The 19,597-nt window shown below is 31.1% G+C and overlaps 1 protein-coding gene across 1 annotated transcript in view; it reads right to left on the minus strand.

Annotated features, from left to right (window-relative positions):
* The window catches only part of LOC145323114 (neuropeptide Y receptor type 2-like), a 23,116-nt gene extending 3,750 nt beyond the window's left edge, over positions 1–19,366 (minus strand). Inside the window, exons 1-13 of the mRNA XM_080165500.1 lie at positions 19,239–19,366; positions 18,818–18,858; positions 18,428–18,483; positions 17,724–17,769; positions 17,309–17,399; positions 16,803–16,925; positions 15,475–15,536; positions 15,156–15,207; positions 14,696–14,795; positions 14,342–14,402; positions 5,788–5,851; positions 5,375–5,461; positions 5,100–5,138 (exon numbers count right to left, since the gene is read on the minus strand). Of these exons, the coding sequence (XP_080021626.1) occupies positions 5,100–5,138; positions 5,375–5,461; positions 5,788–5,851; positions 14,342–14,402; positions 14,696–14,795; positions 15,156–15,207; positions 15,475–15,536; positions 16,803–16,925; positions 17,309–17,399; positions 17,724–17,769; positions 18,428–18,483; positions 18,818–18,858; positions 19,239–19,328 (912 nt within the window). The 5' untranslated portion in view covers positions 19,329–19,366. The remainder of the gene's footprint in view (positions 1–5,099; positions 5,139–5,374; positions 5,462–5,787; positions 5,852–14,341; positions 14,403–14,695; positions 14,796–15,155; positions 15,208–15,474; positions 15,537–16,802; positions 16,926–17,308; positions 17,400–17,723; positions 17,770–18,427; positions 18,484–18,817; positions 18,859–19,238) is intronic.
* Positions 19,367–19,597: the final 231 nt, after the last annotated feature.

Consider the following 19,597-nt stretch of genomic DNA (forward strand, 5'->3'; position numbering starts at 1 on the left):
CTTAAGTGTGGAAAATGAAATTTGTTAATCTAGTTGGAAAAATTGCAATTATTACAAGTCCAAATTTGGTAAATTTCCAACCAAGTTCACATTTTCATAAAAATTACTATAAGTCCAGAAATTCAAAATTCTCTCTGTAACAAAAGAAATAGAACGGTGCTAAGTCCAAAAAGTGGAATATTTTGCTCAGAGTATCAGGAGATCTTTGGAACTTTTGCTGATTGCATAAAGTAATTTGTTTACACTTGGTGCATTATTTGCCAAATGTACCACTTTTCTGCACTACCTCTCCGATTTTGTTAATACTCTATATTTTGGTCCGTTGGGTCATTCAAGGATGCTGGATGGCCAAAAAAAAGTTTCAGACTCCCTGGATGTCTAGATATCTAGCTATCTATGAAGGTAGGTAACAAAAATGTAAAAAACACCCATTTTTTCACAATTTTAAAAATTATTTTTTTCATCAATCTTACATCCAATCTATACATTTTATACACCAAAATGATTGTTTATTCATGTAAAAAGCGCACATAATGCTATTTTGGCCAAAACTCTAATTTTACAGGGTGTCCAACAAAAAGTGTATTTTGGATATCTAGCGTAATACCCAAAATACCTGTCCGAAAAAAATCATTTTTTTTGGCTTAAATCCTGTGTTTTATCTGTGTGCATATGTGGTATATAACGGTTCGGACCACCCGGGACTATAAGGTTGTCAAATTTCACTTTTGGACACCCTGTAAATGTGATTTTTGCGTCTGTAGAGCTAAAACTTGGTCCAAATTGGCTATTTTTTTCAAATTACTCTAAAATGTGTCTTAGTATGTTTGGCCATAGTGTTTTCTGACCAGATCAATATTTTCATATTTTTTGGACACCCTGTATTTTCAAAAAAAGAGAAAAAATTTTTTTGTTTTTTTAAAATTTTTTTTTCTATTTTTAAGTTACTTAAAACTGTCATATAGATACAGATTTTGACTAATAACAATAATATTTGCCTATTTTACAATTTTTTACACTTTTGGGACACCCTGTGCATGTTTTTGTAAAATGATGGTTTTTGCCCATTTTTGGGGGGAAGGAGTCGTTTCAGGGCCATAGACTATTTCTTCATTTTTGTAGAACTTTTCAAGACACATCATTTGTTATTTATGCAAAAACCGCAAAAACCGAACCGTTTTGCCGTTATTCACCGCCAAAGGCAGAATTTTTTACGTTTTTTGCCGTTCCCTAGGTTCTAATGGGCATTTGTGGTAAGAAGACGTTGATTTATCAAGATAACTGTGAAATACTTTTATTTAGGCATTTTAATTTACTAAATTTCATGTGAAGTAAATTTTTTTGTATATCCAACCGATTTTTGTCAAAAGGAATTTTAAATGCACATGATTTATGTTTCTTTTATCACTTATGTTATAGCAATTATTTATGTTATATTCACTTAATTTTCTTGTTTTAACAATTGAAATCCATCTCGACGAAAAACGGTTAGCTGCACAAAAAATTTTACTTAATATGAAATTTAGTAAATTAAATTACCTAAATAAAAGTATTTAAGAGGGATCTTGATAAATCAACGTTTTCTTACCACAAATGCTCATTACAACCTCCGGAACGGCAAAAACGTAAAAAAATTCCGAATTTGGCGGTGAATAACGGCAAAACGGTTCGGTTTTTGCGGTTTTTGCATAAATAACAAATGATGTGTCTTGAAAAGTTCAACAAAAATGAAGAAATAGTCTATGGCCCTAAAACGACTCCTTCCCCCCAAAAATGGGCAAAAACCATCATTTTTCAAAAACATGCACAGGGTGTCCCAAAAGTGTAAAAAATTGTAAAATAGGCAAATATTATTGTTATTAGTCAAAAACTGTATCTATATGACAGTTTTAAGTAACTTAAAAATAGAAAAAATATTTAAAAAAAAACAAAAAAAAATTTTCTCTTTTTTTGAAAATACAGGGTGTCCAAAAAATATGAAAATATTGATCTGGTCAGAAAACACTATGGCCAAACATACTAAGACACATTTTAGAGTAATTTGAAAAAAATAGCCAATTTGGACCAAGTTTTAGCTCTACAGACGCAAAAATCACATTTACAGGGTGTCCAAAAGTGAAATTTGACAACCTTATAGTCCCGGGTGGTCCAAACCGTTATATACCACATATGCACACAGATAAAACACAGGATTTAAGCCAAAAAAAATGATTTTTTTCGGACAGGTATTTTGGGTATTACGCTAGATATCCAAAATACACTTTTTGTTGGACACCCTGTAAAATTAGAGTTTTGGCCAAAATAGCATTATGTGCGCTTTTTACATGAATAAACGATCATTTTGGTGTATAAAATGTATAGATTGGATGTAAGATTGATGAAAAAAATAATTTTTAAAATTGTGAAAAAATGGGTGTTTTTTACATTTTTGTTACCTACCTTCATAGATAGCTAGATATCTAGACATCCATTGACTCTGAAACTTTTTTTTTGCCATCCAGCATCCTTGAATGACCCAACGGACCAAAATATAGAGTATTAACAAAATCGGAGAGGTAGTGCAGAAAAGTGGTACATTTGGCAAATAATGCACCACTTATATTATTCTAACCGATCGATGTTGAGAATATCTTTGAGACTTTGAATTTCTTGTTTAACTCAGATTTTAGGAGAAAATAGTTATTTTGATAAGTCCGCATATAAATCAGAATTACATTAGGAATATAAGACCTATGCATGTATAAGTAAGTGCAAATCTCAGAAAATCGGTTCTAACGGTACCAAAGTATTAGTACAATTTAACTTGAGTTTAAATGCTACAAGTTTGTAATAATCTTTTGGCCCTTTACTACGACTCAAGAGTACTAACTGCTTTCGGCATATTGTTTCAGAAACATGGCTCCAAAGACAATATGTATCCCAACTAACAGCGTTTCCCGTGTTCTATAAGATTTGCTCCTAAGCTTTCATTTAATAAGGCAGTTCAAAATAGTCCTTTACAAATAGTATTTTGATAGCTTATAAATGAAAAGTTACTCCATGCTCGATTCTTAATAAGTTCTGGTTTAAGTATCAAAGATTCAAGTATTTCAACACTTAGAGAATTTCCGAATAAGTAAAAATCATACTAAGTCCGAAGATTTATATATATACTCCGCCACCCAGCACAACTCCTAAGTTTCAAAAATCTGGCTAAGTCCGAAAATCAAAACTTTGCACATAGCTCGATCATAGATTATTCCAACTCAAGTGTTTTGCTAAAGAGAGGCGGACATGGAGGTGCCGGTGTGCTGGTATTCTCTAGGGCCTCTAGAGTGTCAACCAGTGCGAGTGTCCTTATAGGGCGGCGACCAATGGCCACAAATATGCTAGCATTCTCTAGGGCCTCTAGAGTGTCAGCTAGTGCAACTGCTCGTACACGAGGCTCTCAATTGCATTTGTGTCGTGCCTTTCAGTCCCTATCTCTTCAAACGCCTCATAGTCCTAACCTTGCTCTCAAATAGTTTCACAGGTTTTGGAAAATCCGATTTTGCCATAACTACAACTATTCGATTTTGGTAAAAATACCTGCCTTAGGCGGTTCGGGTACGGTAAGGAAAAAAAGAAAAAAAAATTTATGAAGTAAAATTTTCCAAGATACAACCGGTAAGTTGCACCATTGTGTGTGCGAATGGGGCGTTTGTCCAAATTTAGGTATGGAGACCGCTCTTCTATGAGTACTACTAAAAACCTACTTTTACTGCAATACACATAGACATTCTCATCGTCGGTTCGTTTGTTTAGAATGCTTAACCCTCTATTCCCACAAGTATAATACGAATTTGGTTGAGCTGGTGGAAGCTCAACAAAAGACCCACGTGAAGTATTATGTTGCTTTAATCTAAGAATAAATGGTTGGTTTTGATATTCGATCAGAATTATATAAGTATATTAAGTATTAAGGAAGGAAAATGTTTCTATAAAGTGTATTTATATTACAAGTGCATAAGTTAAGTATGAAAATATTTACAGGATAAGTGTTAAAATTATAAGTAGAGTAGGACAGAAATGTGCCCTAAGTCCCAAGCAGTGAATTGTGCTAAGTGTTAGAATTCTAACATAAGGCCTAAGCTCAATTCATGCTAAGTACTAAGGGGCCTAAATTTAAACTACAATGCATGCCAAACAACTAAGTCATTACCTTTTAAAGCCAGAAAGAGAAGTTGATGGTAGGAGAGTCAATAAATAACTAACTAAATTTAAGAGGTACATGCTATAACATTAGCTTTGGACCAGGATCTTAGTGTTTGTCTGTACAATTAAATGTCTGTATGTTAATATGTGACGTAAATCAGGCATGGTTGTAGGCATACATATTTGTACTGATTATTTACATGATTACTTTAACAATAAACATAATGTCTTTAATAAACATATACTATTAGCAAATCACATACAAATTACCATGAATAGGCTAGCGTTACCCATATATGGTGTCATATAGGTAGAGATAGGCCTATGAATGCATAAAAGGATACAAATAATGCCTTGGGCCTAGCTAAAGTAATTGTGTCTTGCGCCTGATTGCTACTGGATAATTGCGGGGCACACGTCAATCAAATATTCATAATCTGCTCTATAAAGTGTTGACTTTATATCAAGCATAGATAGATAGTTGTGGATGCGAAGCATTTCTGTAAAAGTCTTATATGTACGTTCAAAGAATTTGAAAATTGAGGATCGCATCTCCAATTCACAGCACTATTCTACATTTAAAACTTATTTCTATTTCTCTTAGAATAAATTAGAGTTAACTTATATATGCTCAAATCAGGTTAAGTTGTAAGAAAAAGGGGGGCCTAAAGACTAAAACGGCAAGTAGCAAGCAAGGAAAAGCTACCGCAGGGTTTTTAAAACATATTTTTCAATCAATTTAAAGTAAGTGGTAGGTTTATTTGATTAAAACATATACTGCCTCAAATAAAGGGACTGTATGTAAGTTTTTTTCCTATCATAAAGAGAGAGCGAGAAATCATTTGACTTGTCTCTCTATTGATGGTAACAGATTCCTAATAACTTTAATTCGAAGTATTAAATAGAACAATTTGATCAAAACTTACCAAGAATATTAGATTAATGTACTTGTATCTTAAAATGTCCTAAAAATTATATTAAAATTTAATTTTTAAATATAGGTTCAAGGTTTAGGTAATATCAAGAAGATTAATAATAGAACAAGAAGGATCACACTTAAGAAGCGCAGCTAAAAAGGACAAGAAAAATCTAAAATTATGTGTAATGATTATATTAAGTCATTATGTAAAATGTGCTATTAGCGGTTTTAAGACATACACTTGTTGTAAAGAATGTTCCTCTTAAAAATTAAATCATATACCTCATTTGAAGTCATGATAAAGAAAACGGTGTAGGGTGTCCAACAAAATATAAACAAAGCCACTACAATCACCAAGGTTTTCTCAACCTAAACACATGGTGTCCCAAAATAAAAATAAGTTTTTCAGTTTACGACAAAATGAACAAATATCAATCATAATTTTTTTTAGATGTTTAGATTGTTTATATGTTATACTACTTGCTGTTGTCTTAAAAGTGGTTGACACAGATTAACTTGGAACACCCTGTATATGATAAATTCAAAATATACTTGCAGGGTGTTCAACAAAAATAGCTGTTTATCACGTAAAAAAGTATAACATAATATAAAAAAAAACTTGATTACATTTTTATTTCTTTATCTCAAAAATTACTAAATATTTCATAATGTGTTTTTCTATACACTTCACTCACCTTTTTCCTATTATTAGCTCTTGATACATTTGTACTTTCTCCCGGGGCCCGAGATTGTCGCAATCTGGAAATTAACAAGAACAGTTATCTACATATTTAGCACAGATAACAAGATAACATTAAACATTGTTTTTCGTGAATTACTATATATCTGAATCTATATAAACATTTCTCATTTATCCTCCTTATAGTTAACCTTGTCTATCCATCGTAAATTGTGATTCCTCGGCTACTATTTGAGATAGACTGTTGATTTTTTGTAATTCACTCTATTCTCTCTTTCTTTTTCTTCGTCTCTTTTCATGACCACTCAACATCTGATCTAAAACTTTGTCATTTTGTCCATCTATGATTTTTTTAACTTTGCTACTAATGGTTGTTGATATCTTTTTTAAATAAATATAATCGATTAAGACTACATGAAGGATATATTGGCAAGATGTATGGACGTACGTAGAACTCTAGTTTTAAAGCAGTCATATCGTTAGTTTCAAAAACTAATTTAAGGCTTCAAAATATTAAAATTGGTGCCAAATATTGCTAAATTCCCTAATTTTCATACTGGGGTTAAACGTGTGAAAGAAAGGGGTTAAATGGGAATATTATAAATATTGAAATAGCTATACATTTTCATACGGCCAGGATATCGTTGTAAATCACTAATTATCCCTTTCAAAAACTTAGCTAGACCGTTTAATTTTATTGGGCAATTTGAGTTTTTTAAAAAATATTGGATTTCTCAAATAAATTAGCATGTTCATATGATCACGGAACCTTCGCATATTACAAAAAAAATTTTCTAGCTAAAGTTTTTTTTTTGTTGAAATATACATGAAAAAATTTAAATAGATATAAAATTTGTATAATAGATAAGATTTTTAACACTGAAAGGTTTTTTTTACTTAATATTTACTTAATATGCACGTCATTATAAAGTATAAACATTGTTTACTGAAGCAAAATGTTGTCCAGATTAAATAGTGATTGTCAAAGAACCACTTTATCTTGTTTGACTTGTAATTTTACAGTTCGTATTTGTAAAGTAGCGGCACTGCAGAAAAAAAATTTATCTTCAGTTAAAATTTCCCTCCTTTTTATGAGGTTCTTATGATAATACTCCACTGTAACTTAAGAAGGGGTCATCTTAAACGGGTCAACATATGGGAGAGGGAGAGGATTAAGAATAAAATGAGAGATAAAAAACAAGGATGATAACTTCCTTAAAAGCAAAATAGTAGTACAAACAAACATTAACACTTGTATTTTGTCTGTTGTTATAACTGAATAATCAGAATATAAATGTTTAAGTAAAAACAAAATTATAAGTGAATATTTGGAGTTGCTATGCTTTCTAAATTGTACAATAGAACAATACTAACATGACTAAATTCTAAAAAATCTATCAGTTCCAGATGTACAGACGGACGGACGTGCAACCAACCCCAATTATAGAAAAGAAAATTATGATAAGAGATATCAGTAAAGGACGGAGCGGCCTTGATTATAGAAAAGCTTCGCTTTTAAAAATTGGTCCTTAGAAACACATTCTTACAAAGGTATATCTAACATTGTCTCACATAAAAGTTAATTTTTAAAAGCGAAGCTTTTCTATAATTAGGGTCGGTCCGTCCATACGTCCGTCCGTCACTCCGTACGTCCGTCCGTAACAGATAGCTTTTTTCGTTAATTTAGGCATGTTAGAACTGTCCTATCGATTTCAAACTTTGCATAGTGATTCCTGCAGTAATTAGGTAAGATTTAGAAAGCATAGCAACTCTATAATCAATTTTACATCGACTCTTATACATTTATAATCTGATTATTCAATTTTGACACTATACAAGTGTTAATGTCCGTTTGTCCTACCAGTTCAGCGCTTCGCTTTTATGGATGTTGTCATCCTTGTTGTTTCTATAAATGTTCATATTTAAACTTCCTATTGTATAGGATTATGAGGGGTGGGGTGTGTTCACAGGGTTTTTTAACCCCCCCCCCCCCCCCCCCCCCCCCTCCCATATTCAATTGAATATGATTTACTTTACAAGGCATAGGAAAAAAACAAGCCGTTCTTATTTTCTCTGCTCCCTTCCTGAACTACAAATGAATTCTTAAGAGCAACTTTTTTTTATGGGGGGGGGGGGGGGGAGGGAGATTAGAATATAGAATTAGTTTTTTTCTTCGGCACCTCGGGGCCAAAAAAACTGGTTTTAATCTTATAATTGTACATTCTATATCCGCGGAAAGCCGTTTATAATACAATGAAAGAAATAACTATTATTGTCCATGTTTTACCTTTTACCTTTATTTTGGCAGAAAATAGTAGTAAATCATATTCAATTGGATATGGGGGGGGGGGGGCAACTCTGTTTAACTTTAGCCAAATAAAGGAAATCAGAGGGTTTATCAACAAGGATGACAACATCCATAAAAGCGAATCAGTAGTACAAACAAACAGTAACACTTGTAGATTGTCAGAACTGAATAATCAGAATAAAGTATAAACAGAATTATAAGTTAATATTATAAAGTTGTTCCACTTTCTTAATCTATCAGTTCTAGATGTACAGACGGACGGACGTGAAACCAACCCCAATTATAGAAAAGCTTTGTTTTTAACAGCAGTAGATATAATTAACACCCCTTCCCATAAATCTTTACAATAGGAACTTGATGTTTAAATATGAGCAGTTTTAAAAGTTAAAAGAAACAAAATTTAACTTTCACTTTTAATTAAGAAGCTTTATTGTTCATTGGTTCAGCGGTTAGTGAGATCCTTAGTTAGAGCATGACTTGGACCTTTCTAGGGAATAGGTAGAAAGCAATCAATTACAAATCTGCAAAATTAATCTTTTTTTAAAAATAGAATCTGTTTGTTTTGTATTGATTCTCTGCTTGTAAAACTTATATAATAAGCTTTTTTTTTAAGCGAAGCTTTCTATGATTAGGATCGTTCCGTCCGTTCAGAACAAATAGCTATTTTTTGTTAGCTAAAATTTAAATTGGATAGGGAAATGGGTGGAGATATGTTATATATAGAATCTGTACTTATACTTTTGTCTTTCCAACCCCTTCAGTATTCTCATGCAATAATTTTTGTATGCCTTAAAACAGCTATTTTTTTAGAAAAATAAAATATCATTTTGTATGTAATAAAATAGTAATAAAATGTTTAAAATAGTTGTACGGACATTCTGGTAACGATTATAGAGTTGTTACGCTTTCTAAATTTTAATTTTAATTTGAGCATTTATAAAAGTTATAAAAACAGAATGACAACATCCATGAAAGGGAAGCTCTGAAATAGTAGGACAAACAAACATTAACACCTGTAGAGTGTCAGAACTGAATACGGACATTCTGGTAACGATTATAGAGTTGTTACGCTTTCTAAATTTTAATTTTAATTTGAGCATTTATAAAAGTTATAAAAACAGAATGACAACATCCATGAAAGGGAAGCTCTGAAATAGTAGGACAAACAAACATTAACACCTGTAGAGTGTCAGAACTGAATAACATTATACATTGTTGTTTTAGGAATCTGTATTCCAAAAATCATATCATTCAGATAATTATAATGCATAAAAATTTGATGTTGAAAAACTTGAAAATCAACATGTTTGAAATGGACATACGGACATTCTGATAACGAAAAGAGCTAACTGTTACAGACGTACGGACCGACTCTTATAATAGAAAAGAAGTTGAGGTTTTGATTTGAGCAAGGGGTCGAACTTGAAACCTTACTTTTAATAAAGCAGAGCTTTTCTATGATTAGAGTCGGTATGTCAGTCAATTACGGTTAGGTATGTCCTTTAAACAGTATTCTGTATTTAACAATTTTACAAAAAAAATGACGTATGATTTTGTCAAAAATAATACATTTATAAGTCCAAGCAAACGAATGAGAAAACGTGATTATAAAACGTTGGGTACCAGTATAATTTACACTTTACATTCCATTCAATCCCTACTTGCCTTCCGGGTTTTTAAAAATGGACAAACAATGAAATAATATGAAATATATACATGGATATACTGAGAAAGAAAATTTGTAGTTAATTTAGCTTGCTAACACAGAACTCGTTTATTGTTCATTAGTTCATCTAGTAGAAGGGGAGTGGGTAGATTGGGGGGTGGGGGGTATGGTTATTTTAGCCAGCTATGAGTTTCACTTTATCAGAATACATGAAAATATGATGCAGCATCCAAGTAATAATATTTCCGTTGTAGTAGCGCCTCTAAAATGGAATGGACACACACACAAATAATCTATGATTCATACCCAGGAATCTGAGGGGATTAGAAAATGGACTTTGCATTGATGTACATCACCAAAAATTATAAATAAAAATCTATACAATATAAAACATTGGTTAAAAAGATTGGGCACTACAAGTTCGGACCCTACCAATCACAATTCAATTTTTTTAACCTACGAGTAAAAAAACTTATTAATAAAACTTTGAGTACTTGTGTCATTAATTATCAAATGTCCTTAACAGTGCAGTGGTCCTTTTTTGGGATAGTATCGACTTTAAAATGGATTTATAATTACTTAGACATTACATCAGATTTTCCTGTTCTATTAAAAAGTGAACTATTCGGCGGGCTAAAATTTATATCTCCCCCATTCCTCTTCTTTACCCCTTCCCTTCCATCCCGACCAACAAATGTGAGGGGATATTGCAACCTAAATTTTTCTCTTCTTGTAGTCGATATAAACCAATAAAATTGCATGTTGACAAGGATATTGATCAGAGATCTAAATTGATAAGACAATGGCCGATAAATTGATGTACATCGCTAATATTAATACACAAATTTACCCTTTTTTTTACTACTATAGTGGTTGAAACGTTGGACACCCAACTTAATGAACAAACCAATCAAAATTCAAAACTTAATAAAAGTCCCCAAATTTGTAAAGCCAACGAATATATGATTAGTGAGATGAACAGCCCATTGTCCCCTCCCTCCCTGGATATTGATAGAGCTATATTATAAAATACTCATGTTGCATGTTGCAGTTGTTTACTCAGCTGGGCCCAGGAAGGGAACTTTGATGATAAACAAAAATACCCCTCATTAGATTACAATTTAAGTTTAAAATGTCTGGACACTTAACTTTATTGTGTTTTAAATTGTCACATAATCTTTAAGCAACGATCACAGAGTTGATAAATACATTTTATACCCAAAGTTTTTAAGCTAATATAATTTACAGTCCAATGTCCACCCTCTCCGTGACTCTGCTAGTTCAATAAGCTTAGTACTCAGATTTCATACATTTTCAACCCCCCCCCCCCATAAAATAGGGTTAAAATCATATCGATCCAAAGAAACAATAAGTTATAAAGACATCCTGTTACTTTTTTTTACAAGAAATACTGGTTAACTTCAAGCGTAGTTTGTAGTATATTTAGAATTGAAAACAAAACCATATGTTAAAAATAACCTCCCATTAAAAAAAATATTTACCCTCCCCCCCCCCCCAAAAAAAAATAAGCTTGGATGCCCCTGGTACATCCCCAGTTATGATAAACAAAATTACCACATATGTAGATTAAGATTATTGGTTGAAAAGTGTGGACACTGATAGTCTTAAACCAACCAATGAAAATACAATAAAAGTACCCAAAGTTTTGCGCCAACCAATAAAATAAAGTAATTTTAAAACTTTGGGTACCAATTTAATTTACAGTCTAATACACCCTGGGGACAGTAAAGAATTTCTGTTATGATCTTTATGTAAGAATGTTAAAAAATATTGAGAGGGTTTTACCTATTAGAAGCTAACCTGTAAAGTTCAGCTAGATCAAAACAGACGCACACATTCAACGGCAAAATTTGTGCTGTGTTGTTATTTTTGTTTTTTTTGGGTCAGTAGCTTAAAAAATATCTGAACTAATATCCTATTATATGTATACTAGCAGCTACGCCCCTAGCATCTAGAGGCTCTTTTTTCGAAGGGGCAAAAAAAGAACTAAAGAATAGCTTAAAACCATCGTAAACCTTAAATATGAAAATATAACAGCATAAAACCATCACAAAAATTATGTGAAGCTTACCTAGAATAGAGAACCCAATCTGTTTAGCAGTTATTGAAATCTAAAGCTTAAGACAAAAAACTCCAACTTCTTTATATAATAGGATGTTATTTTTTTCTAAATACTTATACTCTTCTTATATTTATTTAAGTCTCGTTGTAAGTAAAAGATCCCTCCCCTCCCCCTATTATGATGTATGATATATGATGAATGATCATCGGTCAACTTTTGCTAAAAGAGATGGGGGGGGGGGGGGAGTTCAGTATAGGTCAAGTGAAAGTTAAATCCTAAAGGGTATTATTTTCTTCCATCCAAAGTTGTAAGTCAAATATAAATATGAAGGGGGGGGGGTGAGGGATATTTTTAAGGTTTAATTATATCAACAAGGATCACAACATCCATAAAAGCGAAATGGTAGTACAATCAAACATTAACATAAGCATAAATGTATAAGTATAATCAAAATTATAAGTAAGTATTATATAGTTGCAACGCTTTCTAAATCTATACAATATCTATACATTAAATTAATGATGCACAGACCGACGCGTCAAGTCTCAAGAACCAACACAAATTATAGAAAAACCTCGCTTAGCTTAGACATACATTTATTAAACTTTAACAGTATATAGTCCTCCCCCTCCCCTTTATGATAGGAAGTTGGTCATGAATATGATGTTTACAAATGAGCAATTTTTTTATAAGTTACAATACACAAATTGTCAAAATCCATAAAAGCGAAACAAATTTAAAATGCATGATAATTTTGATTATTTCATTTAATTTAAGCATTCTTATAATTGTACATTCTATATCCTAGAAAGCGGTTTATATTAATTGTAAGTATGACTGAGTCTCTGAGAATTTGAATGTTTATTATTTTTTGGTTAGATTTATAATAAAATTTGTTCAACATGATTTTTAATATTAAATGCGCTGTTAACTCTATATTTGTTTGTCTGACTTTATATTCACTGAGCTTTGCTTTTAAGGGTGTTATCATACTTGTTTAGTTACATTCAGAGCGGAAGCCAAGCTACTCCTTTTTAAACATTTTGATTTTTTGAATTTTTAGTTACAAAGCTACTCTGTAATATGTTATTTGACAAGGATGACAACATACATAAAAGCAAAGCTCTAAAACGAACATTAACACATTTAGAGTTGCAAATAACAACTTTGGAGACTTTTTTTCTTTAATTTTGATTGGTTGGTTTATTAAGCATGAAATGCTGCCAAAATGAAAATAAAAAAACAAGCGAAATTAGCAATAAGAACTAAGATTAACTATCTTGCTACGAGATTGCGTGATGATAGAAAAAAAATGTATTCACCAAACCTTTATTATTCCAAGTCATAAAATTCTAGTGAGGCCATAAACCTTCTTCGTATGATAATATTTTCCGGAATTTTTATGATTTTCTGACAATGTTTGACCGTAAAGATATGTGAACATATGTAGTATCTTACAAATACATCCCAAATCTAGCATAAGTTGACCCCTTCTATCCGTATGAAAATGTTAACAAAGGTGTGAAGTCTCAATTTCCGGTCGTTTGAATATATCGGGGAATTTGTATATTTTTAGGGTTATTTTAGTATTTTGAAAATATTGAAAACAGTAACATTTCTCTACGAAATCACCCATCGTTTAAGATTTTGAGTATGTTTTGAAAAATACTATAAACTAAAACTATCATTGAAAAATTGCTTTGCCTTTAAAAAAGAGAAAATCTACTAAAATTTGTACTTATATATGTTTATCGAAGCACATTATACGAATATACAATTTTGTGAAAGTCATTTTCTTTACATTAAAGCAATGCAGTAAAAGGATATAATTTCAAAAAGATACTTTTTCTGGTCGTCTCATTGCATTATTGTTTCAAAAGTCATGTCTGGTAATAAAATTTAATAAGATATAAAGGTAAAATCCCTTGAATCATCAAGTTAATTCCATAAACCACCTCTTATATTTATTTTTATCTTTTAAACGATTTTTTCCAGCTCCAATTCGAGTCCTAACCCTCTAGATTCTATACATTCGTTACAGTACCCTTGTTTGTTGAAATAAGTTTGTGGTCCACCTTCAGATTATGTAAAATTGCTCTGTTCATATTTTATGAACATTATTGGGCTTTTAATAGTAATATTATGGCTATGTTACTTTATCGGTTAGTCTTGAGAGGCTTTTTTAATGTTCAAAAGGTTCTAGAGACGATTTCTCTTGAGAGGGTGGGAGCCCTCTCTCAAAACAGTTATGGGCCTATGAGAAACTTTTATATAAGGGTTTGCCTCTATCCTCTGGGATCCCCAAAGTTGCACCATCCCCACAACCCTTTAACTTGAAATTGTAAATTAAAAATGGAACCACAGTTATTTAGGTTACTTCTATAGGGTAGTTTCACGCCATTTATGGTCGAGAATCACATACTAAACAATCACAAATCTGCTAAGTTTCATACTGATGTGACGATTCCATCAAGCTTAAATATAAAAGTAACCTGACACAAATTGAAGCATAGGAGAATGAAGTTATAGCCAACGGTAGAAAGTATGTCATGACTAAAAATATAAACAACATTGATTTAAATCCATTGTAGCAGATATTGGGAGAGGATAGAGAGAGAGAGAAAAAGGAAAGAAATAATCCATACTTACAAAAAACCATTTTTAGTTTATTGATGAGACAAAGTAAGCGATAGACAGATAGATTTAAGTAAAAATACTATCTAAAGATGTTAAGAAGGTGTATTTAAAGGTTATAGTTATATAAAACTATTTTTAAGTACTAAAGAAACAATGATCGTTACAGACAGAAGGACAAACAGACAGACAGAATTGTTTAAAAATATTACCTGAAGATATTAAAAAGAAGGTGTAGAATGGTAAAAGCGTATTTGAGGTGACAAGCATACAAAAAGGTTTTATAATATTGTCCATCTCTGTTATGGTGAACTAAAATAGATAAAATATAAATATAAATCAATTGTATAGACCTACCTTATACCCAATGTAATCTAACCTGACCTGACTTAAAGACTAAAACAAACATACGATAAACTAACACACATCCTTTATTTTCAATTTATCTAAAAAAATTCTAGGCTTTTTTATGAAATCTTTTTTTATATCTTTCTTTTTTATAAATACTAAAATTTTTGGATGTAATTTTCTGATACTTTATTACTAATACTTTTTAGAGAGGTCCTCTTTGGTTTTCCAAAGACCTTAGGGTGTCGTCTATTTTAACTTGATGTTTTGCATTTTACTATTAGTATTAGAAGCCCGACATAGCAGCATTAGGATCATACTTACCTTATAATAGTAACCATGGGGCAAAGCTAAAGCTATTGAAATAGTCCAGATTCTATAATAAAAAAAAATTTGCATTAAAATGGAAAAAAGAAATTTTAAGTGCAGTCATATATTTTTTCAGTAATTTTAAAATTATTTAATTTTCAAACTTGTGTGTAAGTGCAACATTACAAATTAATCAAATGCTTTTTTTGGATAAAATGTATAAAATACTAAATGATAAATATTTTTTAAAAATTGCTCAGAACTGGTTTTAATTGAGCAAAAAAAATTTCAGATTCAGGACCATAATGGAATATTTTCTTTAAAAAATACTTACACAAAAATTATAATAAATGCTGTTCTTTTCCTTGGTTTGTGATTAAATGGATCGACTATAGCCTGAATTAAAAAAAAAACAAATTACCAGAAGTTTTCAAAGCAAAAATAAGTCACAAAGATTATAAATAATTGTAGTTTAGTAATAGTAAGAAATCAGATAACATCTTTTCTCGTATTCATTCGAATCCGGTGGATAGGAACCGGTTCTCATCCATACGAAAAAACTTTGTCTAGCATCGTATTATATCCAGCTTTCTACGAATATAGAAATGTACAATCATAAGATTAAAGCCAGTTTTTTTAGCCGGTGCCTTCGGCACCTCGGGGCTAAAAAAACTAGTTTTAATCTCATAATTGTACTTTCTATATCCGCGGAAAGCCGTTTATAATACGATGCGAGAAATAACTATTCTCGTATTCATTCGAATCCGGTGGATAGGAACTGGTTCTCATCCATACGAAAAAACTATGTCTAGCATCGTATTATATCCAGCTTTCTACGAATATAAAAATGTACAATCATAAGAATAAAACCAGTTTTTTTAGCCGGTGCCATCGGCACCCCGGAGCTAAAAAAACTAGTTTTAATCTCATAATTGTACATTCTATATCCGCGGAAAGCAGTTTATAATACGATACGAGAAATAACTATTCCTCACTCTTAATATTTTCCTGGTGGAATTTTTTCAAAGGAGTTTTGTATTATTGCTCCAAGGAATATTTTAAAGTATTTTCTATAGGAGAAAAAAAGAATAGTTATTTCTCGCATCGTATTATAAACAGTTTTCCGAGGATATAAAATGTACAATTATAAGATTTAAAGCATTCTTTTGCCAGGAATGCCGAAGACACCGGCTAAAAAAAACTAGATTTAATCTTATGATTGTATATTTTTATATTCGTAGAAAGCTGGATATAATACGATGATAGACATAGTTTTTTCGTATGGATGAGAACCGGTTCCTATCGACCGGATTCGAATGAATACGAGAAAGTATTTTCTATCGGAGAAAAAAAAGAATTGTTATTTCTCGCAACGTATTATAAACAGTTTTCCGCGGATATAAAATGTACAATTATAAGATTTAAACCATTCTTTTGCCAGGAATGCCGAAGGCACGGGCTAAAAACTGGTTTTAATTTTATGTTTCTAAATTCTTTTATTCGTAGAAAACTAGATATAATACGATGCAAGACTTAAATTTTCAGTATGACCAAGAACCGGTTATAATCCATCGGATATAAATCGGTTTCAAAGCGTTACGGGGAATAAAGTTATAACCCCTTTCCCCCCCAAAAAAAAACTAAAAACACATTGAATCTAACCTGATATCTATCCACACTGATACAAGTCATAGAGAAAATAGAAATATTAACAGAAAGATTAAGAACCATGGGACAAAGGTTACACATTACTTCTGGCAGATCCCATCTCTGGTCAAGGATAGCCTGAAACAAAATTATAATAATAATGAATAATGAAAATATGACTTGAAAAAAAATATATATATTGAACTAGTTTCCATTTCACTTTCGAACAGCATTTCCCCCTCCTTATTTTGAAATAGATGACAATTTGGTGAAGGTGATGCAGAATTTTTACTTTAGTTCAGGTAAGGTTATGTTTAGTATAGGGTAGCCCTCATGGGGTTATGGCCCCCACAGAGTTTAGACATGAAGAATACTTGAATAGAACGAGATTGATCATAATAACAGCATGATTTAAAAGCTTAAAATTGTAAATGTTGTCTTAAAGTTTATCATGATGAAGACAAAATTATTTGTTTCCTCAAACAAACCGTCATAAATGATATTTAATTTAAAACTCTTACCATGGCCTGAAACGGAGTTGCCAAAATGGAAATGATAAAATCTGAGAAAGCAACATTAGCAATGTAAATGTTGGTCACTGTGTGCATTGATCTAAAGAAACAAATTAGAACTCTTGTAAAACACAAGTTTAAGAATATCTCATATTGTTATAGAAATGGTAGCTTTTTATATAGTTAGAAATTAAAATAGTCTAAAACCATCCAATAATCTATGTGAATCTTTCACAAAATGGATAATTTTGTGGCTAACGTTAACAAGATATTGAAGATCAGACAATAAACCTTACTAATCTGTATAATAGGATGCATTCCCAAAAAGACACAATAGCAAAGAAAAAAAATTGTCTGTCTATCCTATTTCCAAAATTCTTCGCTGTTCTTGGATACTATCATTCCTTTTAGAAATAAACCTTACTTCGAGATGTAGATTACTAGCATGGTAAATATGTTTCCAATAGCTCCTGAAATTTAATTTTCGTCAATTATATGAAATTTTGAAAATTCAACCCCTTATAAACCTTAATTTTTTGTCTTCGATAAAAAAAAACTATAAAGAAACCAATAAAATTTATGCAGTGGGGGAGGAGATTGGACTGTAAATTACAATGGTACTACTTTATCTTATTCTTTGGCCTTGAAACGTCAAGTACTTCAAATACATTGTAATGAGATGATTCTAAACTGTCAACTAATAATCATCATTGGGGATAAGCATCACCTATTTTCTATTTCCTTTAGATTCCTAAATCTTTTGGATGGTTTTGGTTCTTTTAAATATCACATCAAGATGTCTATCGAGAAACAAGAACAATGATTTCCTATCTTTTAAAAATTAAAATTTTGTGATGTTATTATGATATCAACTTCAGATAGAGATTGTAATTCTAAAATAGAATGATAACTTTAAGTTTATAATAAAAATACTGGCAATTCATTTTGTTTCACAAACTTTTTCATAATTTTAAATGTTAATTTTAGGTTATATTTGATAGTTTTATTGTTTTAAAATTCCCACAAGGTTAGATTTTTGAGAAGGGACTAGAAATTTTTTTATTGAAATTAAATGGAGAAGAAGCGATCCCCTCGTTGGTTGAGATATTATTCCTAATTATTTCTTACCTATTAAAATAATTGTGGAATACATAATACTAAAGAATGTGTAGATAAAAGAACCTCTGTAACAAACAAAATCATTAATATTTCCTATACTAGAGAATGAATATCTTCTAAAACGATATCAATAATATTGCATATATATATTATTTTGAACATTAAGTGATGATTTTAGGCCGTTTTCTTAAAGTTTCAAGTCGAGGACTGAAAATCTATTTTGAAAAATTAAAATGTGCAGGAGAGGAATAGTTTTTTTTTGGGTTAAGCATCTTTATTTTAATTTTTTGAAATAACGAGGGGTTCTATGCTCGGAAGATATTTTTAGGGAAAGCTATTTTCCAAATTTCTTAAAATTTTAATAATAAAAACATAGAAAAAATGTAATTAATTAATTACCTTTCGATTGGAAAGAGGGGTGCAGAATCGTCAACAAAAATCTAAAAAAAAATTTTGAAAAAATTTTCAGCACTTTCCCTCAACATGCCTATCAAACATAAATCGCAACCCCTTATCATTATAATGTAAATAATGTAATGAAAATAATGAGGGGAGGGGGGGGGGGCGAGGGAGTAGTTTTTTCCTATACCTAACCCCTGGCAGTGTTATACATGTGGTGAGGCTAGTCAGTACCCATTAAAACCTACTGACCTAAAGCAATAAAGAAACATAGAATAACATCCTATTATTTTGAAAATTTGCCTCCTTATTTTTGAAGAAATTTAAAATAAGAGGCAAAGTTAGTTATATGCCCAACCCCTGCGGGGGACCAAAACCCAGAGATGCCACCCACATTCTACTATATAATCAAAAAGTTTACCTCTGTTTCATTAATGGTTTGTAAACAAGAAGAGTTTGATCCAAAACAATCAACCAAGAATTCTTCAGAGGTTTCCAAAAACTCATCCATTTTATCTTAATCTCTTGAAAACATAAGAACAGATTTTGCAGCTTATAAATGCTTTAAATTCTAAAGTAAAAACAAGGATGATAACATCCATAAAAGCGAAACTTTAAAATAAGAAGAATGAAAAAATGAACAATATCTCCTGTAGGGTGTTAGAATTTAATAAGCAGAACATTAATTTTTAAGTTCAATCAAAATTGTTCATAAATTTGTTGCAAAATTGAGTAAATACAGGATACAGTAAAAGGACATACTTTTATTTTTAGGATTTG

This window comes from Acartia tonsa, chromosome 6 (assembly GCF_053477335.1).
Source record: "Acartia tonsa isolate MP-2025a chromosome 6, ASM5347733v1, whole genome shotgun sequence".
Classification (NCBI taxonomy): Eukaryota; Metazoa; Arthropoda; class Copepoda; order Calanoida; family Acartiidae; genus Acartia; species Acartia tonsa.